The 23,387-nt window shown below is 46.7% G+C and overlaps 2 protein-coding genes and 1 pseudogene across 2 annotated transcripts in view; 1 reads left to right on the plus strand and 2 right to left on the minus strand.

The window, feature by feature from the left end:
- GSS (glutathione synthetase) overlaps positions 1-7,925 on the plus strand; it is a 29,618-nt gene extending 21,693 nt beyond the window's left edge. The window contains exons 9-13 of the mRNA XM_044263179.1: positions 1,149-1,215; positions 3,830-4,024; positions 4,505-4,586; positions 5,994-6,183; positions 7,394-7,925. Of these exons, the coding sequence (XP_044119114.1) occupies positions 1,149-1,215; positions 3,830-4,024; positions 4,505-4,586; positions 5,994-6,183; positions 7,394-7,517 (658 nt within the window). The 3' untranslated portion in view covers positions 7,518-7,925. The remainder of the gene's footprint in view (positions 1-1,148; positions 1,216-3,829; positions 4,025-4,504; positions 4,587-5,993; positions 6,184-7,393) is intronic.
- On the minus strand, positions 129-821 carry LOC122916135 (annotated as a pseudogene).
- A 408-nt stretch (positions 7,926-8,333) lies between the features above and the next one.
- Positions 8,334-23,387, minus strand: part of ACSS2 (acyl-CoA synthetase short chain family member 2) — a 51,568-nt gene continuing 36,514 nt past the window's right edge. Inside the window, exons 3-18 of the mRNA XM_044263180.1 lie at positions 22,592-22,683; positions 22,286-22,389; positions 21,960-22,032; positions 21,604-21,679; positions 21,333-21,447; positions 15,923-16,060; positions 15,438-15,608; positions 14,983-15,116; positions 14,655-14,787; positions 14,517-14,573; positions 14,247-14,327; positions 12,397-12,505; positions 10,548-10,616; positions 10,040-10,216; positions 9,363-9,437; positions 8,334-9,219 (exon numbers count right to left, since the gene is read on the minus strand). Coding sequence (XP_044119115.1) covers positions 9,092-9,219; positions 9,363-9,437; positions 10,040-10,216; positions 10,548-10,616; positions 12,397-12,505; positions 14,247-14,327; positions 14,517-14,573; positions 14,655-14,787; positions 14,983-15,116; positions 15,438-15,608; positions 15,923-16,060; positions 21,333-21,447; positions 21,604-21,679; positions 21,960-22,032; positions 22,286-22,389; positions 22,592-22,683 — 1,732 coding nt within the window. The 3' untranslated portion in view covers positions 8,334-9,091. The remainder of the gene's footprint in view (positions 9,220-9,362; positions 9,438-10,039; positions 10,217-10,547; positions 10,617-12,396; positions 12,506-14,246; positions 14,328-14,516; positions 14,574-14,654; positions 14,788-14,982; positions 15,117-15,437; positions 15,609-15,922; positions 16,061-21,332; positions 21,448-21,603; positions 21,680-21,959; positions 22,033-22,285; positions 22,390-22,591; positions 22,684-23,387) is intronic.

A 23,387-nucleotide genomic window follows, 5' to 3' on the forward strand; every position in this document is an offset into this window, starting at 1 on the left:
TCAGACAATATTAAAGAAATCAAAGGGGGAAGATATTAAAAAAGACAGTCTAGGAAAAAAAAAGACAGTTTATGTCTTAAGATGTCTGTGTTTTTATTCTGTAGTATTTCTAAGACTGTGTCCATTAAATGCAAGCAAAAAAGGAAGAAGCCTTGGCAGAACAAAAGGGATGCACACTTGATGGTCAGATCGATTTTAAATATTATTCATGGCGTATAGCCTAGTCCGTGCTCTAGCTCCATGACTTGGGCTTTGTTGGTCTTCTGCTGCTCTGCTACACATTTGCTAATGGATTATCCAGATTGGGAGCACTTAACAAAGCCTGGATTGATAAGGGAACTGTGCAGATCTGCAGTGCTGGGGTACACTTATCTTTCAAAATATCTAAACATATTTTTCCCACTTCTCTACATTAGGATGATAAACTTTGGTCATGAAACATACTTTAGGGGCTGCCAGCAGGTGTTCTTCTAAAAGAATAGTTCAAGTTTAAAAGTCCCTCCCTCAAAGGGGAATCCTGGGGGCCAGCAATGACCACATGAAAATCGTGGGCATTGTTCTCATGGGGTTCTGCTTTAATGCCAGGAACTGGTTCTGCCAGCAAACATTGGGTTTCCTTGATAATCCTCGGGGAAGCCCGGCCATCTTGTCAGATACCGAGTTTGGCCTCTGGTCTCCACTCAAGGCAGTTTGTGTCTTGACTAGACTCATAACTTTGCATCTCCATACCCTCACATCCACCATTTCAAAGAATCTCAACCTAGTTTCAGCTATTTTAAGTAGTATAAGTGTGTTTCGCTAGGCATGGCAATATGATTCTGATACTCAGTAATTCTTGGCCCTTTTTAAAAATTTATTTATCTGGTTTGATTCTAGTTGCCTTTTTATTTCCCTCTGGCCTTCCTAGATTGACTCTAGATCTGGAATATTCTAAAGCATTCCTTACTGCATATCTTCATGTTTTTACTGGAAGAAGTGGTGGTGTGGGTAGCTATTTTCATTGCTTCCAATGAACCCCGGTCTAGGCAAGCTATGCAGACTGACTTTGAAAGAAACCAAACTCATTTTGATCCATCTTAAAATACACTGAACCGCTGAACGTATCAGTTATAATTTAACAAAGCAGCTTTCTCCATCCTGTGTTCTAGGGACGGCCAGGAAGTGGCTGTGGTTTACTTCCGGGATGGCTACATGCCGAGTCAGTACAGTCCACAGGTTGGTATTTTGTTAGACCATTCTCTGCCTCCTAGGACCCACCACGTTCCTCAGAGACCGAGCTCAGGCATCACAACAACCTGGGTTTTTCCCTGAGCCCTGGCCTCAGTGATCCTCAGGGAAATTACTGGTGGAACCTCCTATTCTCCCATAAGTTTTTTGCTACCTCTCATTCTCTATAAACACACTATCTTCTAGAATCTGAATCCTCAGGAATCCATGTTGCTTCAGCCTTTCATACTGTTTCTAGGGATATGCTGGCAAATGTTGTGTTTCTCAGGGGGAGAGCCCCAATTTGTAGCATTTAGTGATTTCTGTGGTGTACTCCCATTGTGGCCATTAAGCTAACCAACTTAACATTTCTGGGCAGAGTTAGAAGGAGTTGGATACAATCAGCTCTGGCTAGCTAATGCAAACCAGTTCCACTGTACCACTGAACATTTCCTTCCTGCCAACTCTTCTCTTTTATTTGTATCAGAAACTTTTTCTGTCCGCTCATGTTAATGACAATAATGATATCACCTTATCTTGCTATCATACCATGTGGCTTCAAAATTACGTTCCACATCTATTATTTCCTTTAATCCTTACAACCACTGTGTGAGGTGTATAATTATCCCCATCATACAGAAACTAGGGTTTGGAGAGATGCAGAGGCTTATCTAATATCCCACAGATTCCCATGCTTTCTGATTCTCAGTCCAGAGGCATTTCCAGTATATCATTATTCTCCTCCTGCCCCAAATCCATAGCATGGGGAAGCTAAGAAGCTCTGCATTCACTTAGGAGAAATAAGTTAGAAAATACCGTGAGCAGCATGATAGGGATCATGAGACTTTGGCTCTGCCTTTGTATGACCACAGGCAGGTTCCAGACCCTTTCTGGGCTCAATTTATCTAAGTTGAGGAACTCAAAAAATTGAGGGAGCTCCTTCCAGATGTCTAATTCTTTGAATATATGATTCTCCCTAAGACCTGGTTGTATAGGAAGCAGCTCCAGAGAGGTGGAAGCTCTGTAGAAGGTCCTTTCCTCTAGAAAGTGGTTAGGAGTGGGGGGAACTTGCCAACTAGAGAAGACAAAAACTGTCCATTAGGAAAATGGATCCAGGCTCCAGGAGAGGGCGTAGGGGAAAGGGCCAAAGAAATCTTTAAAAAGAGAGAAGAGGTTGAGCTAACAGGGAAAGGAACTTGAGCATAAGGAGGACATTTTAAGGGAATTGAGAAACTCAGACCAGGTGTAGAATATGAAGATAAAATCTGCAAGGCTTAGTGACTTGCTAGGTGACCTTAGGAAAGCCCCTGCTCATCTATGAATTTTGCTTCCTTGTTCCTAACATAATGGAGTACTTCTTTGGGTTTATCTCTGATGTTCTGGGCACCTGTAACTCTGCCTGGAACATCAAAGGTGGCTGAGATTATTAGTGGAGACCAGGCAAGGGGGTGGAGGTGGACTGATTGTATCAAAGGGAGGACAGTGTGGGTGGGAGTGGGTTGTTCCTCAGGCCTTAGCCTTCATCCTGCTGTGGGCAGTTTGATGTGGTCTGGAGTCAGGGATAGGCTATCCCCCCACTGTCAGAATGGGGGCTAGAGCTGGGAGGCATGGTCCTCTGCTGTTAAACTGCCTCTTAAGCCCCAAACTCCTAGAAGCCACAGAACTTACCTGCCTCTCACACCCCAAATTCCACAGCACATACAGCCTATGATTATGCACCTGCAAGGCCTTTGCTCTTATTATTCTGCTAATCTGAGTACGCCTCCCTATTGAGTCTGACCTGTCTACCTGACTACTCATTTCACTTCATTAAACAATAACAAATAATTGTTGAGCATTTACAAAGCTCCAAGCACTGTGTTTTAGACACTGGGGATACAATAGGAAATAAGACAGACAACAAGGGCCGGAGCTCACATTTTGGTCGGGGAGATAGTCATCAGAAAGTAAGCAAAAATAGAAAAAAAAAATTGTTTTGTAGTTGAGGGAAACTCTTTGAATAAAACAGTAGGGTGAAAAGATAGAGAATTATGGGGGGGCCCACATTAAATAGGGTAGTTTCAGCTGAGACTTAAGGATGAGAAGGATCCAGCCATCCACTGGAAAAGCCAAAAGGAAAAGAATTCCAGGCAGAAGGGAAAGCAGCAAATGCAGAGGTGGAAATGGTATTTGTGTGTTTGGCCTGTGTGACCGGACTATGAGAATGGGATGGAGGGATGTCAAGAAACTGACATGGTTGAAAGAGGGCAGGAGGCAAATCCTGAAGGTTCTTATAGTCTGTGGTGAGGAATTTGGATTTTATTTGGAGTACATTAGGAAGCTAAATTCATACACAAGTGTTCCCCCTCTTTCAAACCTCTTCATCTATTTTTCTATACCCTTATGCCTTTTGTAACTTCCCTTTTAATAGTCACGCACCATTGTGCTAAACTGTGAGCTCCCAGAAGGCAAGAATCCTACATATTGGAAGAATCCACATCTGTCTCCCAAAGATGTTGTGGTGACCCTGGGAGATAATGAAAGTGAAAAAAGAAAGCATGATACCTGGCACCTGACAGATGCTCGACAAAGGTCAGCCAAAGTAAAATAAAGTAGAATTTCTTTTGTTCTCTTCCCTCTGCAGAACTGGGAAGCACGCTTGCTGCTGGAGAGATCACGTGCTGTCAAGTGCCCAGATATTGCCACCCAGCTGGCTGGGACGAAGAAGGTGCAGCAGGAGCTGAGCAGAATGGGCGTACTGGAGATGCTACTCCCTGGCCAGCCTGAGGCTGTGGCTCGCCTCCGAGCCACCTTTGCTGGCCTCTACTCACTGGACATGGTGTGTGGGTAGCCTCTTTCTCCTACCACAGGCTTCCCAGGTGGCAGGAACCCAGAACCCAATGTGTTGGGGAGGCTGGAGCTGGTAGTGGGCTAGACTTGGGTTAGTGATGCTGTGTGAGAACCCCTAGAGCCCTGGGGAAGGGGGCTGGAATCCATCGTGAGCTCATCAGCAAAGGGGAAATGGGGTAGGAGGTGGAAAGGGGAAGTAGCTGAGCTGGACAGCAAGATTTGGGGAGTGTCTGTATGGGCTTTCCAGGCCTTCTGCTGCGGAGCCATGAACTATTGCCAGAGGAAGCTTGTTCTCATTGTGTTTGCTGCTTTAAGGGTCTTGTTGGGGGTCACATCTAGACAGTAGCATCTAGTCGGAAGGGGCTATCACTCTTCCCTTTCCTGCTCTTCCTCTGATGCTGCTCTGCATAACCAGCAGGACCGCCTCTGGTCTAGAACTGCTGGTGATTGCTCTGTTGCCTCCTGCCAGGGTGAAGAAGGGGACCAGGCCATTGCTGAGGCCCTTGCTGCCCCTAGCCAGTTCGTGCTAAAGCCCCAGAGAGAGGGCGGAGGTAAGTGCTTTCACCTTTGTAGTGCTGCTCAGTGGAAGGGGACTAGCAGGCTGTTACAATGCCGATTGGCACTTACTATGGACAGAGCCCCAGACTGTGGGGGACACAAGAGGAACTGACACAGGCCCTCATCCTGGACAGTGTCCCAGGAGACCCTGTGATCAAGTGCTGTTGAGCACAGGGAAACCTGACTAACCATAATTGGAGGGTTTGGACAAATTTGGTCTGAGATGCCTGTGGCTAGATGGTGGGGAAGTGGGATAGGGCAAATCAGGAGGTTGGATGTCTTCCTGCCTGGTTTGAACTCCTTGAGGGCAGGGATCATGGCTGCCTCACACACCCAGAGAAGATGAGCTTTGATCTTGGTCTTAAAGGATAAGGAGGAGTTGACCAGGTGGGGAAGGAAGGAAGGAGAGCATTCCGTAAGAAGGAGCAGCCTCAAGTAGAGGCTTTGGTCCATGGAAGTGTATGTTTGGGGATTAATGAGTAACTGGTGAGGCTGGGGTATAGCATGAGAGATGGGAGGAGGCAGAGACTTGGGCTAGAAAAGATGTTTTGAGACATCATTATAAAGGATATTGAAAATATATAAGAAATTGGATTTCATCCTGAGGGTGCTGGAGTCCATTAGAGAGTTTTAAGGAGGGAAGGGACACATGATTGATACAGGATCCATGTTTCAGCCATAGTGGAGCTTGTCCTGGATGAGGGGAGACCTTGGTAACAGAGACCACAGAGGAGGCTGGTATAATTGTCCAGAAGAGAAATGCAGAGGCCTGGGCTAGGGCTAGGACATTGTGGAGTACAGACTGAAGAGACACGTCTGAGCTAGTGACATGTAGTGGAGAGGGAGGAATTAAATATGACTCAGGAATGCCTTTCACCTGATTGGCAGTAGGAGGATTCAGGAGGGGGCAGGTTCAGGCAGAAGTAATGAGTTCTATTTGGACATGTTGAGCTTGTTTTGGGAGCCCATGGGATATCCATGCGATGTCTAGAACAGTGAACTTAAGTTAAAGATTTGCGAGTTGACAAGTCATAGAATAATAGATGGAGCCTTAGAAGAGATTGTTAAAAAAAAAAAAAATTATGTACATAGAGGAGAAAACAAGGGTGGCAGATGGATTCCTTGGGAATCCCAATATTTAAGGGGAGCAGGAGTCAGTCAGTTAAGGAAAGCCATAAGCAGGTAGAAGGAGAACTAGGGCAGGATAGTGTGGTGGAAGGTGTGTTTGCTTGTGTAAGGACTCGTCTGTTAAAGTGACATTCCCTCTTTGGGAACCAGGCCTGCCCTGCTTCACTGAGCTGGTGTCAGGAACTAAGGCTGCTGCCTTGACCACAGAAGTGGGGACGCAGAGTGGAGAAGGTAGACAGAGGATCCAGGGTGATTGCCTGGTGCCATTGCAGGTAACAACCTATACGGAGAGGAGATGGTACAGGTCCTGGAGCGGCTGAAGGACAGCGAGGAGAGGGCCTCCTACATCCTCATGGAAAAGATCGAACCTGAGCCTTTTGGAAACTGCCTGCTGCGGCCTGGCAGCCCTGTCCGAGTGGTCCAGTGCATCTCAGAGCTGGGCATCTTTGGGGTCTATGTCAGGTAAGCCAATCAAGAGGGTCTCCTCCTTGTCAGAGGGTCAGCCAAGCAAACGTGGAGGAAGCAAAGGACAGGGAATAGGAATCCTGGGCTTCAGTCCCAGCTCTGCCAGTCCCTAGCCATGTTACCTGTTTCCTTAATTAATAAATGAAGCCAGGCACCCAAGACCATCCCACATCACAGGGCTATCAAATGGAGCCCAGATGAGAAGTGTTTTGTAACTATAAAGGAAATTATAAGTAGTATCAAGATGGATGAGAAAGTAGCCTTGGACTAGAAGGAGACCCCAGGGAAGAAGAGAATTTGGGTCCAGTTTCCAGGCCACCAGGGATTCTGGGGAAAGGTAGGTAGGGCCAGCTAGAGGATAATCAGTGCCTTTGAAAGGCTGAGTGGCCCCTGGGTTTGGATTTGAGCACTAAAGAATCAGGAAGAGAAGACTGCTTGGGAATTTGTAGGGAATAGTTCCTGGTCCCTTAAACCACTTCCTGCAAAATTTGTCCTTCAAGATCAAGCAAGGTAGGAATGGCAGATCCGACCATGCTCTTGATCATAGCTTTCTCTCTATGTAATCTTTCCCTCTAACCACTTATAGCAGCTCTGCCCGCCACTTCCCCCCAAACCTACCACCACAGCCATCTTAAGAGAAAGGTAGAGAAGGAAACTTACAGCTACAGAACATAAATGTGAGCCTGGAATCATGCTAAGTACTTTTCCTGCTTTATTTAATCCTTGTGACCATCTTGCAAAGTGAGAGGTTTTAACTCTATTTTAAATTAAGGAAATTGAGGGACGCCTGGGTGGCTCAGTTGGTTAAGCAGCTGCCTTCGGCTCAGGTCATGATCTCAGTGTCCTGGGATCGAGTCCCGCGTCGGGCTCCTTGCTCGGCAGGGAGCCTGCTTCTCCCTCTGCCTCTGCCTGCCATTCTGTCTGCCTGTGCTCTCTCTCTCTCTCTCTCTGACAAGTAAATAAAAATCTTTAAAAAAAAAAATTAAATTAAGGAAATTGATATTTAGAAGGGCTGAGTGACTTGCTCAAAGGCACAGAGCTAGTAATTTCCCAGTGAGGATGCAAATCCAAATCTGATTCTAAAATCCTAGCACTTCCTTGGGTGTAGTGAGTCACTCATACACTGCTCACGTGGGACCAGGGAAGTTTTGGGTGTGTGGGCTGTCTTGGTAATGGGGTTGTGTGTCTCCTGTCCCCATTTCTACAGACAGGGAAAGACACTTGTGATGAACAAGCACGTGGGACATCTGCTTCGAACCAAAGCCATCGAGCATGCAGATGGTGGTGTGGCAGCAGGAGTGGCAGTCCTGGACAATCCATACCCTGTGTGAGGGCACAGCCAGGCCTGCCCAGACTTGACTTCACTCAAGAGAACTTCTATCCCTGTACTTGTCATTCCTCTCCTAGCCCCTCTGAGGGCCTTCCCTCCCTGCACCTTGGGAGGGCTGGTCTCCTCAGTTCACAGAAGGGTCAGTGCTGAGTACCTTCCCCCGGCTTTCCCATCTGAGGACCAGAAAAGGTGTGTTTCCCTGAGGTGAGATCTAGAGGCTCCGAAATCCTGTGAGTGTGGGTACCTGATTTGAGGTAAGGGTCCATAACCCTGCCACCCTCCTCTCAACCTCTCACCAGCCTTTCCAGCAGGTTCCAGTGTTTGATCTATAATAGGACTGAGAGGTAGGAGGGCAGTGAAGGGGCATAGCCTTTCCCCACTTCTGCCTTAAATAAAACTACATTGCTAATTCTGTGATTCCTTGGTTTATACATTTGGTGGGGTCGGCACACTTAGAGCAGGAGAAATGATCTGGCTATTATCAGAGTCTCCCTAGCCCCAGACTGTAGGATAGAACCCTGAAGTTCCAATCTTTAGTCACTCACTAATGCTCCCACAGGATCATAGAAAATAATGCAGCTGTGATGGGACATCACAGGCATGAACTGGCTTCATTTGCTTTCCTGCTTAGTTCAGGAGCTTGCCAAAGGGCCTATGAGTGAAGCCCCCTGCCTGCAGATGCCCAAACCAAAAGTTCTGGAAGGAGGATATTGGGAGTATTCCTGAGGAAAACCACTCCCCTTCCCATCCACCACACAATTCAGAGCAGCTCGTAAGTATACTGTCTGTAAGATACCTAAGAAAACAAGTTACCACCTTTTTAAGGTCATAGACTTTATTCCTACAATCAGAGCCTGGGCATGACTGGGGCAAGAAAAGAAGAGTTTCGTCTGAGAGTATCTCTTATGGGCAAGACTGTTCATGGAAGGGTGGGAACAGAGGACAAGGAAGACACGTTCTTCTGGCCCTAGGAACAAAACACATTTATTCCAGCAAAGAAGCAGGTAGTCTGAAAACCGTCTGGAAACAGCCTGTCTGCACATCCCCTGAAGCAAATGGGTAGACAAACACTGCCATCTGGCACAAAAGAGAATTCAGATCTAGAACAGAAGCAGCAAAGTATTTAAAAAAATAATAATCAGTTGTTTTGGGACACACAGACAGGTGTTTCGAATGGCAAATGCATACCCAAGATAAGTACTGGTGCTTCCTGAGAGAACTGATATAGGATTACAGAGCTGCCTCCCTGCTTCAGTCTAGACCCTCACTTGCCCTCTGCATACTTAACTTGGGTAAGGGACATGACCTTCAGGTCCCTGTTCTGGGCTCCAAGGGCTCTTGCAGTCTAGTGCACAGCAATCTGAAGCTAAGCTGGGCCGCATCTCATCTATCTAGGAGCCACAGGAAGTTGCCTCCACCCAAGGGCAAAGCTGGTCCTCGGTCCCAGACAGCTGGTCAAGGGAGGTGGTGTGGGTCAGCACTGGCCCTCAGCACTCCTGGGTGGGGGCAAAGGGAAGGTGGGCAACACTTTGGAAAGCCAAGCAGGGAGAAGCCTGGGTAAAGGGCAGGTCTCGTTTACTGGATGGTCAGGCAGCGATGGTTGAAGAGCTGGCAGATGACAGTTGGGTCAGCCACAGTAGAGGTGTCCCCCAGGTCGTGGTCATTCTGAGCAATCTTCCGAAGCACCCGCCTCATGATTTTCCCTGGGGGACCACAGAATTTTGGTTACCTGGTAATAGCACTGACCCACTCCAGCCCTGCCAAAAAGGCTTCCATCCACACACACTCCCCCACCACTAGGCCTTGGCCAATCCCAAACCCAATCCCTTGAGGCCTCTGAACATACCTGAGCGGGTTTTAGGCAAGCCAGGTGCATTCTGGATATAATCTGGAGTGGCAATGGGGCCAATCTTTTCTCTAACTGTAACCAAGAAATCATTAAGCATTTCCTCAGTACCCTTAGCAAGGCTCCCAAAACCAACATAGAGATGGCTTTGTTCCCCACCTATTTCCTCTTCAAGGCCCTGCCCACAGAGTAATTTTTACAATCACTTCCTGTCTTTCTCTCTTTTTAACACATTGTCTTTTACTATCCCGTTTTATTTTAATCTACCTTTGTGGAACTCCGACTCTAAGAATCAGCCCGCTAGAGTTTAAAATCCCACTTTACTAGCAGTGTGGCCTTGGGCAAATGATTGAACTTCTCTGAGCCTCAATTTCTTCATCTTTAGGATGAGAGTAACAATAGGATCTATTTCACAGCGCTGATTATAGGGATTCAATGGATTAAGGCACTTAAAGTACTTAGCCCAGTGGTAGCACAGAGAATTCTATAAATGTCAGCCATTAGTATCCTAGTGGAGAGACTAGTAGAGACTGAGTGGGAAGAGGACAATCAGCTCCTAAGGCCCCCTGGGATCCGTTCGTAGTTTGCGGCTTGCTCTAGCCTCTCCCCAACACCTTGCTGTGGTAACTGGGTCGTCCGGTCAGACCCTACAGTTCCCACTTAGGGATGCTCCTCACTCTGCTTCTTGAGCTCCTCGGTGAGGGTGGGGCTGAAGGTGTAGCCATCGCACAGGGTGACAAAGCAGTAGAGGCATTCGCCCTTCACAGGATGAGGGTGGCCGACCACAGCTGCCTCTGCAATAGCCTCATGTTCCACAAGTGCTGATTCCACCTCTGCTGTGCTCAGCAGATGTCCTTGTCAAGGGAAAGCAAGTGCCATGAGAGAGATCCCAGCCACTACCCCAGCCCCTGTTCCATTTTATGCCTCCAGGGCAGTCTTGGTCTGGTCAAGCCCCTTCATTCATTCCTCACATGACCTGCTTCAGTAGTCCCACCAACCCAGTTCCCCTCCTCTAGGCACATTCCAGTGTTTATCACTCCTCCTCCAAATCCTGTATCCAGAACCGAATGCTGCACTCCAAGCACGGTTTGTCTAGAGGACATCCTGGCTGGCTCGGAATGCTTTGGCTGGGACTTGCTGGGAGAGTAGTTTTAACAAGAAGGAAAAATGGTTCCTGGCCCTCACCAGATACATTCAGCATGTCATCAATCCTGCCAGTGATCCAGTAATAGCCATCCTGGTCCCGCCGGCAGCCTGGAAAGAGAAGAAGTGCACAATGTAATAAATATCCCACAGTAGGATACACGACTCACATCACCAAACTGCTATACTAATAGTCCCCTAACAAGTCTTCCTGCTTCTGAACTTGCCGATGTGGTACAGGTTCCAAGAGATCAACAAAGATTTCCACTTTCTGATATTCAGACTACTCCTGTAGTCTTCTTTCTCATTGTACTAGGGTAAGTCTGTGTAATCAATAGACTTTGGCAGAAGTGATGGTATGTCATTTCTTAAATTAGATTCTAGAAGACACTGTGGCATTCTCTCGGATGATCTGCTCTGGGGGAAGTCCGCTGCCATGTCACGAGCAGCCCTATGGAGAGGCCCATGTGGTGAAGAACTGAGGATTCCTGCCAACAGCCACATGAGTGAGCTTGGAAGTGTATCTTCCAGGCTCAGTCAAACCTTCAAATGACTGTAGCCTCAACCAACACTTTCACTGCAATCCATGAAAGACTCTGCATGAGAACAACTGGCAAAGCCACTCACAAATTCCTGATCCTCAGAAACTGTATGAGATAATATTTGTTGTTTTAAGCTAGCCAAGTTTTGGGGTGATTTTTTTTCCATGGCAATAGATAATTAATACACCCACCTAAAGTCTGTTCTCCATAAATCAAAGTTATTTTCTAAACAAGAAATCAGTTCTTATCACTTCCCTGCTTACAAGCCCTAAAGATCTCCCCCACTGGACACAGGATAAAATCCAAAGTCCTCCCTGTGGCCCACAAGGCCCCACATTATCTACCTCTCTGACTTCATGTAACATTCTTCCCTTTGCTCACTACATGTCAGCCACACAGGCTTTCAGTCTGTTCCTCAGACATTTCAAGTTGGTGTCTCTGCACAGAATACTCACTCACAGATTTTCCCATGCCTGGCCTCCTTCTCACCCTGGAGGTCTCTGGTCAAATATCACTGAAGTGAAGGCAGCTTCTCTCACCATCCCATGTATGGTGGCCATTCCTTCAGACATTCTTTATCCTGTTACCTATTTGTTTTTCTTCACAGCACTTGTCAGCAAGATAAGCTTATTTACTTGTTTGCTGAATTTACTGTCTGTCTCCCCTTACTAGATATAAGCCCCATGGGAACAGAGACCTTGCCTACCTTATTCATGGTAATATCCCCCAAACTTAGATCAGTGCCTAGACATAGTACATGCTCAATAAAAAGCTATGCATGAATGGATTGGTGGACAGGGATGCCTGGGTGGCTCAGTGGGTTAGAGTCTCTGCCTTTGGCTCGGGTCATGGTCCCAGGGTCCTGGGATCGAGCCCCACATCAGGCTCTCTGATTGGCGGGGAGCCTGCTTCCCTTCCTCTCTCTCTGCCTGCCTCTCTGCCTACTTGTGATCTCTGTCTGTCAAATAAATAAATAAAATCTTAAACAACAACAAAAAAAGAATGAATGGATTGGTGGAGAGTCATGGGCAAACATAGGTTCCACACATGAGGATGCATACGACATAGTAATACACGTTGCTACATGCCCCATTTCTTTTAGCACAAGAATGGTGGAAAGAAGAACCTCTTTCCTCATATATCACATCAGGTTGCACCATGGTGAGACCCTCTATGAAACACTCATTCCTGCACTTACAGTCTTCTCTATAGCGCTACCTGGATATTAGACACTGATACACAGAATATGTTCCTCTGTTTTTCTTCCCACCAGCCAATTCTTCCTGAAAATGGAAGGGTAAGGTACATGTCAAGGTGGGAGATATGGGAAAGGGATGGCCAAGACTCACCATCTCCTGTTACGTAGTAACCAGGAAACTTCTTGAAGTAGGTGGCCTCAAAGCGTTCATGGTTCCCATAGACTGTGCGCATGATTCCTGGCCAGGGCTGCTTGAACACCTAAGGAGTGGGAATGGCACAGTAGTACATCAGCTATACTGTCTCACTTTAAGCCTGGAGACACTGTCACACTCACAGACTGGACAATCACAGTTTTGCCCAACCTGAGAAGAAATGGCCTGAATGTCCTTCCTGAGAAGTAGGACAAAGCACAGGCTTTGAAGATAAACAATCCAGACTGAGAATCCTCGCTCTGCTACTAACTGTGTGACCTTGGGTTAGTAACTTTACCTCTCTAAGCTTCAGATCTTCTGTAAATCACAGAAAATAATCTCAACCTCCCAAAGCTATTGTGAGGATTAGATTAATGGTATGTGGAAATTGCCTAATACAATGTTCTGTTAGTGATAAGCATTTAGTAAATTTGAGTCTCCTCAGGAAACCAAGTCCAGTTTGATAAAAATGAAAATAGTCACATAAATGTGAATAATTATTGGGGCACCTGGTGGCTCATTCATTAAGCATCTGCCTTTGGCTCAGGTCATGGGATAGAGCCCTGCATCAGGCTCTCTGCTCAGCAGGAAGCCTGCTTCTCCCTCTCCCACTCCCCCTGCTTGTGTTCCCAAAAAATCTTTTTTAAAAAAGTGAATAATTGGGGGTGCCTGGGTGGCTCAGTGGGTTAAAGCCTCTGCCTTTGGCTCAGGTCATGATCCCAGGGTCCTGGGATCAAGCCCCACATTGGGCTCTCTGCTCAGCAAGGAGCCTGCTTCCCTTCCTCTCTCTGCCTGCCTCTCTGTCTGCTTGTGATCTCTGTCTGTCAAATGAATAAATAAAATCTTTAAAAAAAAAAAGTGAATAATTATTGCCCCAATCAATAATGTCCTGTGGTAGAAGATTGAAGAGATGGATGAAATTCTAGGCTAAGGTCAGAAGGCATGGATTTAACTCCTGTCCTTGTTACTAACTTGCTCTTAAAAGTAAAGTGGGAGGGGCTCCTGGGTGGCTCAGCGGGTTAAGCCTCTGCCTTCACTCGGGTCATGATCCCGGAGTCCTGGGATCGAGCCCCACATCGGGCTCTCTGCTCAGTGGGGAGCCTGCTTCCTCCTCTGTCTCTGCCTGCCTCTCTGCCCACTTGTGATCTCTGTCAAATAAATAAGTAAAATCTTTAAAAAAAAAAAAAAAAGTAAAGTGGGATAGAAGCGGAAGGTGGGGGCTGATAATCTTCCTCCAAGTACTAACATAAAAATCACAACAGCTAACATTTGTTAAATACTGTCAGGTTCTATGCTAAATCCTTCAAAAGGATTATCTAATTTAATCAATCCAGCAACTTGAGAAGACAAAGGTACTATATAGCCCTATTTTACAAATGAAACTTAGGTTCAAATGGGTTGGCCAACCTATCTGAGGTGACAGAAGAGGCAGATCTAGGATTTGAACCCAACCAGCCTGACTCTGGAGCCTGTATGATTTTCTACTATGTTATGAAGACTCCTTTCACACTAGAATGTTTGTCAAAGGAAGAATTAACACTTAAGTCTTCCAGACCCAAAAAGGCATCATCAGGAATCTTTGAGCAGAGCCTTTAAGAGCCAAAGTGGGCCAAAAACCAGAGAGGCAGGCTAAATAGCCAGAAGATTTCCTCCAGGGTCTCACAGAGGATAAACCCTCAACCATGGAGCTTTAGCCACAAGCACCTACCAGTAGAAATTAGGTTCTAAACTCTGAAGCAAAGTACAGCATCCCTTGCTGTACTCTTTCCTCCCAACTCCTCAAAGACATCCAAGGGTCAGGACCTCACCAGGTAGCCTTCAGCTTCACCTTCCAACTCTTCCCCAGACTCATTCAAAATTGCAGGAGCTACACCAAAGAACGGGAAGGTCTAGAAACAAAAAGGAGACAAGACTCAAGGAGAGGAATGAGGCAACTGTGACTCAACTCTTTACCTCTCCCAGGGACCCTGAGAGCCCCACGTTCCTCAAACATATTAGTCTAGTCCTCTACCCTCTACCTAGGCCCCGAGACTCTTACTCCTGTCTAGCCCAGGACCAGCCAAGGGAACCTCACTCACAGCAGAACCAGGCTTCATGGGTGTGGCACCGGGGAGGGGGGTCAGCATATGGCCACCCTGTGGAAGTCAGAAATCAGGGTTTTGAGTCAGTCTTCCCACACTTTCCCTCAGCCCCAGCCTTCTGAATCCTTTACTCACTGTCTCTGTCTGCCAGAAGGTGTCCACGATGGAACAGCGCTGGGCACCTACCACCCGGTGGTACCACAGCCAGGCCTCAGGGTTAATGGGTTCACCCACTGTGCCTAACACCTGTAAGGATGCCCGGCTATGCCTTGGGCAGGGGAACGGGAAGAAAGGAAGGCTCTGAGTACCACTGGGAACCAGGAAGACATGCCCCAGGCTCTTCTGCCCCTTCCCCTATTCTAGGCCAAGGAGTTGAACAATGGAATGGAAAAGACTGTACACAAAGGCCAGCCCCTAGCTCTGAGGGACATCCATGGGGCAGCAGCTGGGGAGGAGGTCTCACCGGTTGACAGGCTCATCTCCAAACTTCATAAGCAGGCGGATAGCTGTGGGTGCTGTGTAGAACTTGGTCACCTTGTACTTGTCCACGATGCTCCACAGGCGGCTCACATCCGGGTATGTGGGAATCCCCTCAAACTGACCCCAATGAAGGCTGGTCATTCCCAGTCCTTCCCAACAGTCCCTCACTTCCTCTGTCATAGCCCCAGGCTCAGTATTTTGCCCTTTCTGATACACCCATGTCTTCACTCTCTTACAGACAAGCCAACAGACATTCCAACAGACATTCCCAGTCAGTATACACAACCCCTCAGAATTCCTCTTTCTCCAGGGAACAGGTCATTGTGTAAGTCCCTGTGTCCCTAGACCAAGTGGCCTTGGGAGACTGTCACCCAAGATCATCTTGCCCTCCTGTAAGTAGGCCAAGCAGTCAGCCATGGGTCCCAGCTCCCTTCTCACCAAAACACTGGTGGCACCATTGGCCAGTGGCCCATAGGTGACGTAGGAATGCCCGGTGATCCAGCCAATGTCTGCTGTGCACCAGAACACATCCTCCGCATGGAAGTCAAACACGTACTTGAAGGTCGTAGCCACATAGAGCATGTAGCCTCCAACAGTATGTACCACACCCTGCAGGAAGAATAGGGCCTTAGCTTGGGGACTTGGGCTCACCCCCACAGACCACCAAATGTAGGCTGGGCAGAGCTAGAGGAAGATCCTCTTCATGGATTCTGGCCCTGCCAGCCCCCCTTTTATAGCATCCATCTCCTATCCCCTTTTCTCCATGTTCCCATCTCACACACCATACACATGCAAAGTCATCATTCATATCCACACCCGAAGATGGTATTTCTGAGCCACCTGAAATACTCTCATACACACGAACAGAAATTCACTTCTAAACCCTACACAGTACACACACACGCACACACATGCACACTTGCCTTGGGTTTGCCTGTGGAGCCACTGGTGTATAGGATGAAGAGTGGGTCCTCAGCGTCACACCATTCAGGCTCACACTCATCCTCTGCCTCTTGCATGAGTTCATGCCACCACAAGTCAACCCCTTGGTTCCAGGAGATCTGCAGGGTTAGGAAGACAGAAATGGGCAGGGAAGAACTGTGAACAGCTCAAGACAGGAGCCCAGATATACCTACCTGGCACCAGGAGTTGGAGAAGTACTGCCAGGTGGAGGTGCTGGGGGGCGGAGGAGAAATGTGAAGGTGAATGTGACGAGAACAGGGGCAGAACAGCAGGCTTCCTGGGCACTCCTCACACTCGGCTCCAGAGCTCCCTTTATGTAGCCTCAGGTTGAGGAGGACAACTTGGTTGGTCCTTCTCATCCTTTAGTTCTTAGCTTAAATGTCACCTTCATTGAAGGGCTTTCCCTGACAGTATCTGGTAGATTCCTAAACCCGCCCTCACCCTTGCTATTATTCTTGACCATTACACCCTATTTTCTTCCTATATGGTACATATTTCTAGTTATTTAGTTATTTGCATAATTACTATCTCCCCAACTAGATAGTGGGGAGTCTTTTTCTTTCTTTTATTTTTTTCTTTATCCCCAACACCTAGCAAAATGCCTGGCACTCAATACACACTCTAAATTTTGGGGGGCGAATGAATATGCACACACAGGCCTACATACAAACGTATGTACTTATGGCACTAGTGGCTTATCAGCAGGGATGCGGACACCACCCAATTCAGAAATGCAAAATTAGTCAGAGCCTGCAGGTGAAGCGGGCACCTAGCCCTGTTAGTATTGAGAAAAGTCAACAGCTTTTGGTCCAAACACCTTTTCCTGAATGTCTAGACCTCATCCATATCTGTAGGTTCCTACCCTAACTCCGCCCCTACTTTCACACCACTGGTACCAATGGGTTTCCCATAGAAATATTTGCTTAAAGTTCCATTCAGCAGAAACCCTGCTTTAAGGTGGTGGAAAAGGACTAATAAGGACTTCTTCTCCCAGCAGAGGGAGGCCCCCCCATACTAGAGTATCTTTGATAACTACTTTTATATCTATCATCCTGAAATTTTTCTAACCTCTCCTTGAAACTATTTTACTTTCCAAGTTATATCACCTTTTTGAACAGGCAGTTTTCAGAGTCTACTCTGTGCTGAGGGAAGTTGAGATTCCCTGAATGTCTCCAAAAATTGCACTGGATCTCAATCCTAGTTCTGTCACTTTCTACCTGTGTAGGTCCTTGGGCAAGGCCCTTTACCTCAAATCGGTTTTTTTTTTTTTTTTAAGATTTTTATTTATTTATTTGACAGACAGAGATCACAAGTAGGCAGAGAGGCAGGCAGAGAGAAAGAGAAGGAAGCAGGCTCCCTGCCGAGCAGAGAGCCCGATGCGATGCGGGGCTCAATCCCAGGACTCTGAGATCATGACCGGAGCTGAAGGCAGAGGCTTTAACCCACTGAGCCACCCAGGTGCCCCAAATCGGTTGTTTTTAAAATGAGGATAGTCAATCTTTCCTTAATGGTCTCACAGGATTTGGAGAACATCAAAAGAAAAAGGCATTGCCTGAAAAATATCATACCTCAAATTGTCCTGTGGGGTGGGAAAGATTGATGAATGACAGAAAGAACAGAATTTAGTTCGTTTCCACTGAACTCCTCTGGGAAATAAATTCAAGGGTGTGGAAATAGGAACTGTCTGGGTTTGCTTGAGATGTTACAAAGCCCTTTATATTCATTAGCTTCTTGTATGTTCAATGGCCATGGCTGGCAGGTAGCCAGGATAATGTAAGAGAAACACCCTACTCCCATTATATGGCTATATACTCATTTATTGGGTAGATATTTGGTTAAAAAGCCCCAAAGTGTTAAACACATACCTTGATAAGTTACAAAATGACTCTCCAACCACTCTCCTCTTTCTGTACTATCTGCCCCTTACTTTAGAGAATCTGAAGTATCTGGCACATAAACATCGTAAGAATGACAAGCCCAGGGGAGCCTGGGTGGCTAAGCTGGTTAAGCGTTGGACTCTTGGTTTTGCCTCAGGTCATCACCTCATGGGTTGAAGGATCGAGATTGAGCCCCTTGTCGGGCTCAGCGTGGAGCCTGCTTGAAGATTCTTCCCCTCTGCCAACTCTCCCCCTGCCGCCCACTTATGGGCTCTTTCTCTCTCTAAAATAAATAAAGTCTTAAAAAAAAAAAGACAAGTCCAAACCAAGTGTGGGCACCATTAAAAAAAGAAGAAGAAGAAAAAGAAAGGAGAGAAAGAGAAAACACTAAAACATACCCTATTTTTTTAGTGGAATAGCCATATGGGTCTACACATACATTGCCACAGGGATACTTTTTTTTTTTTCCTGCCAAATGATCTACTTGAGATGAGGGCCTTAATGTATTTAAGCAGAAGAGTGTCAATATTGCTTTGGGCAAATGGTCTGCAGTACTGGTTTGAATTGTCATAGAAAAGGCACTAGGTACATACAAGGGCAAAGCATAGTTATACTGTGGTAATGAGGGGATTCTTGTAATCTTATAAAATTGTTTCTTTGTAAGTATGTGGGTGAGAAGGGCCAGTACCCCAGGTGTGGAACTGATCACCAGCACCAGAAAGCAGGGTGCGCTTAATTAGAGGTGCAGACCTTGGTTCTGAATTGGGTGTGTGTCTTTGAGGGCCCACAGCTTTGAACCAGGAAGATTTTAATTTACCGAAATAAGAATTGATTTGGCCTTTGTCTTTGAACCAGGATAGCTTCACGGAGGGCAATTGCCAGGTGTGAGATAATGAGGAAGCCCACAGGTGACATGATGGAGAAGAGCACCTCCAAAATGTGCCAGGCCCTACCTTCAAGAATGCTTAAGAATAATGGGATGTGGGGGCACCTGGGTGGCTCAGTGCGTTAAGCCTCTGCCTTCGGCTTGGGTCATGATCTCAGGGTCCTGGAATGGAGCCCCGCATTGGGCTCTCTGCTCAGCAGGGAGCCTGCTTCCCCGACCCCCACCTCTCTCTGCCTGCCTCTCTGCCTACTTGTGATCTCTCTCTCTCTGTGTCAAATGGATGAATAAAATCTTAAAAAAAAAAAAAAGAATAATGGGATGTGGCACTCTCTCAAGATTTCTGTAGCTTTGACAGCAATTATAAGACAGACCTGGACTTTGTAGCCCTATTCTTATGGTCTATGGTTTTTTGATAACTGATTATTTTCACTTCCAAGAAACAAAAATCCAGGAGTCTGTGGCCTATAATTAATAATTATAGGAGTTTCTTTCTTTTCTGGTTTCCCTTTTAGAAATGCCAGACTGCCTGCTACGTTAAAAGCAATAAAAGCTAACATTTATAGAGCAGTTACTACATGACAAAAACCTTATATATACTGACAAAACCCTATCAGGTAAGTTGAGTTATTATCCTTATTCTACAGATGGAGAAACTGAGGCAAGAAGGCTTAAGTAGCTTGTCCAAGCTTCCACAGTAGCAGGTGACAGAGCTAGGATTTGAACCCAGGTAGTCTGGCTCTGGAGTCTACACTCTAACCACTGAGCTTGTTACATCTTTCAAGAGAAATGTCTTAGGTCTCTGCCTGACTTTTAAAAGGAAAATAATGTCCCCTGGGAATCAGAGCTGTCTCCACCATGCTATGAGAACAGAGAAAAAGGATTATATTTACCATTAGCTGAAGAGATTAACCATATAAGATTTAGAGTAAGACAGCCTATGAGAATGGTAAAATTCAGAGGAACAATGGGTTTTATGTTTTGTTTTAATAAAGGAAGTGGCTTCCTTTTAAGCATGTATTATCATCTCTCCACTGCTGATAAAGTAACTGAAATTCAGAGAGGAAAAATAACTTATTTGAGGACATACAGCTAAAAATCATTCTCTGGACTCCAAGCCCAGCCTTTTGCTAGTCTAATCTGCTTTGAGTCCCCACTTAGAAATCTCACATCTTAGAAACACCTACAAAGTAAATTTTATTCAATCTAACACTTAATTATGTCAGAGTTTATGTGCAGTTTATAAATCCCCAAGTAATATATAAATGTATTTAGATGTATTTAGGAATCTTCCCTGTTATCCTATATAAAACTGAGGTTTTTCATTTGTAATACATATATAACTCCCCAACTTGATGGTGAGTTCCCAAGGCCCAAGTTCTGTCCCTCCTCTACTCACTCTCCTCCTATCTCCTAGGGCTCTGCTCCAGCTAAATACATAGTAAAAACTTTCTGACAAGTCACTTGGTCCTCTCTCCCACAAAGGTTCTGAACAGCAGGAGTGCAATGGGATGCCTGTTGCTACCTCTCTGAGATCCATGTTCTATGCCAGTTTGGAGGGGTAGCATCAAGCATTTTGTTTCATGACCCTTCAGAGTAACTTAGATGGCAGAGGACCCAGGGGCAGAAAGAAAGGAATTAGGTCTGGCAGCCACCTCAATGGGGAAACAGGCAAAGAGCAGATGGAAACACAGACAAGCACGCAGAGCAGCAGTACCCAAGGCAGTGCAGAGGTGGATACCTGGGGCCAGATGCGCTTGGGTTTCTCTTTCAGCTTACCCTGTTAAGAGCCCACGGAAAGGGTGGTGAGCAGGGTCTGAGTACAGGGGAGTGGGAGGGAAGGGTCAGCACGTCCCAAGCATCTGCTGCCTCCTTTACTTCAGGCTCCCCTCCCAGCCTACATTTTCCTGATCTTGTCCCCAACCTCTACACACCCAGAACCCCTAATGCTGAGTGGGGTCTCCACAACCTCCCTAGGCTAGACTATAGCCTCTCTAGCTCTGTGATCCCTCAGGGCCCCTCAAGTCACAAATCTCAGGAACCTTTGTCCTTCTGGACCCTGGAGCTTTCATTCTTCATGCCCCTTAGACCTTTGGGCTTTTCCACCATTTCCACAAAAAGTGCTAGATCCGAAGTTAATAAGGGCCATATCTTGAGGGCCAAATCCTGATCCTTCCATGGTGGGACCATACAGGCAGCCCACCCCAAGACAGAGACCAGTACACATAGTCACCCAAATCATCCCATTTCTTTCTTTCTTTCTTTCTTTTTTAATTAAAGTATAGTTGACTAAGTCGGCCCATTTCTAACCAAAGCCCAAGCCCTGGGGATCTCTTGTACCCATCAGGACACCCCGACTAGCACAGAGTCTCCCTTAAAGTCTAAGGGAGACTCATACTAAGTTCCCAAGATACAGGGGGCTCCCTAATGACATTCAAAGTCAAAGTCCTTCAGCTCCCTACCAGCCCTGCCAGAGGAAGCATTCCTAGGATTGCTCCCAGATTGTCTAAGCGTTATGATAAGGAAGCAAAGAAGCACAGCAAGAACCTCCTGGGCAGGAAGAGGGAGACAATCTGAGCTCAGAGGAAAGCACAGCAGTACCAGACTCACCTGCACATCTGGGCATGGCCTCTTAATGGGGGGGGATTGGCTGGGAGAATCACCTGTGCCCAGCTCCGCCCGCCCCAGGTGCTTGACCACAATGCAGCATCTCACTTGGAAACCCCTAGAAGAAGGAAAAACCTGAAGTGGTAGGCTGGTTGGCTCAAAAGAGAATTTGGAAAGACCCACCCATGTCCATCTAAGAAAGAGGGGACAAAGGGAATCTGGTACTGGGGAATTGCGGACCCAGAGCGGTAGCCAACCAGCCAAACACACTTACTTCTCCCGACACTTCTCCAGGGCCTCATCAGCCAGCTCCTTCAGGTTCACAAGCTTTTCCCCCCTGTAGAAGGCATCTTTGGGGAGCAATAGACATTCCAGGCCTTAGGAAGGCACCACACTCCCAGCCCCTTATCCCTAGTGAGCACAATGTTCATTGAGCCCTTCCTGAGGTAGGCCTCTTGGCTCTAGCTCTTCCAGTTGATTTGAGCTGACAGAGGGCCAGGTGAGGTGGAATCAGGAGTAAGGGTAGGCAGTCCCTACTCTATATGCTGAGCAGTCGCAAATACCAACTAGCCAATGAGAGACCAAAACTTGGGGTATGGTGGTTTTGGGAAAGGGATGAGAATTAGTCACCTGTAGTGATAAGAAGGCTGCAACTGGAATCCAGGATCCTTTCACACAGAGACTCTGCAGAGAAGCCTGCAAACTAGGAAAAGGAAGAAAGACTGAGGGAGAAGAAGACCTAGGAATTAAGTAAACAAGGAAAGGAGACACTCATAAAACCTTCAGGGTTTCTAAGCTATGGTCCTAGAAGAAACTGGATACCTGATATGGAACCTATGACCCAAACATTCTAAACTCCTTAGTCTGATTCTTAAGATCCTCCATCATCCAGGCCTAACCTACTTCTCCAGAGCCCTACCCCCCACTGGGTCTCTTTTTCCAATCCAAATTCCTACCACAATGGAGTGCAGAGCTCCAAGGCGGGCACACGCCAGCATGGCCACGACAAGCTCCGGTATCATGGGCATGTAGATGGCCACTCGGTCACCCTTCCGAATGCCTGCAAATAAAGGACACAGATTATGGACCATGGACCCTTCCTGCTGCTACTTTCTCCTTCTCATTAAGCTACTGCCCCCCAACGGCTGGCCTTTTCTGTTCCCCTATACCACATTCCTTCCATTCCTTGTCTACTTCCCCCAAGTCCTCAGATACCCCAAGGCAGGACCCTGCAGTCCCCTTCTTATACTCCCAACACTCACCCTGTTTTTGGAGAACATTACTGCATCGACACACTTGGACCAGAAGCTCACGATACGTGATCTGGGTGGTCTCCTCTGGTTCATTGCCCTCCCTGAGATATATCAGAAAGAATCAGTCATTAGGGAATATAATAGGAACAGTCCTAATAGCCATTCAGGAACACCAAAGCTCCTTGTGCTCCTTGACCACTGTGAGGGTGAGCTGTCTGCCATCACATCTTGAACTGACTGGTCAGACACTTTGGTCTCTTAAAGTATACTTTATATACAAGCTGTGTGTCATTGGAAGATGCAGTGTCCATCTGTGAGCCTCATTACGTTTCTAAAATGGGATGATGGTCCCTTCTCTTCCATCCTAGGGATGTATTAAGGAGAAATGATACCACAGATGTGTTTCTTCCTGAGCACAGTGTCAAGACTGCATTGGTGTTATTCAAAGTGGGGGCTCCAGATCACTTGAACCCAGGGGAACTTATTAAAATGTAGATTCCTGAGCCCTAACTCAGACCTACTGAATCAGAATTACAGAGTCCAAGAATCTACCTCTTTATCACAAGCTGGTATAAAGATTCAGTTGGTGATTCTTTTTTATTTTTTAAGATTTATTTATCTATTTTAGAGAGAGAGAGAAAGAGCATGAGCAGGGCAGGTAGAGGGAGAGCGAATCTCAAGCAGACTCTGCACTTAGTGTGGAGCTGACGCAGGGCTTGATCTCATAACCCTGAGATCACAACCTGAGCCAAAACCAAGAGTCAGATGATCAACTAACTGCACCATCCAGGTGCCCCTCAGTTGG

The sequence above is a fragment of the Neovison vison genome, chromosome 8, assembly GCF_020171115.1.
Source record: "Neovison vison isolate M4711 chromosome 8, ASM_NN_V1, whole genome shotgun sequence".
In the NCBI taxonomy this organism is placed as follows: domain Eukaryota; kingdom Metazoa; phylum Chordata; class Mammalia; order Carnivora; family Mustelidae; genus Neogale; species Neogale vison.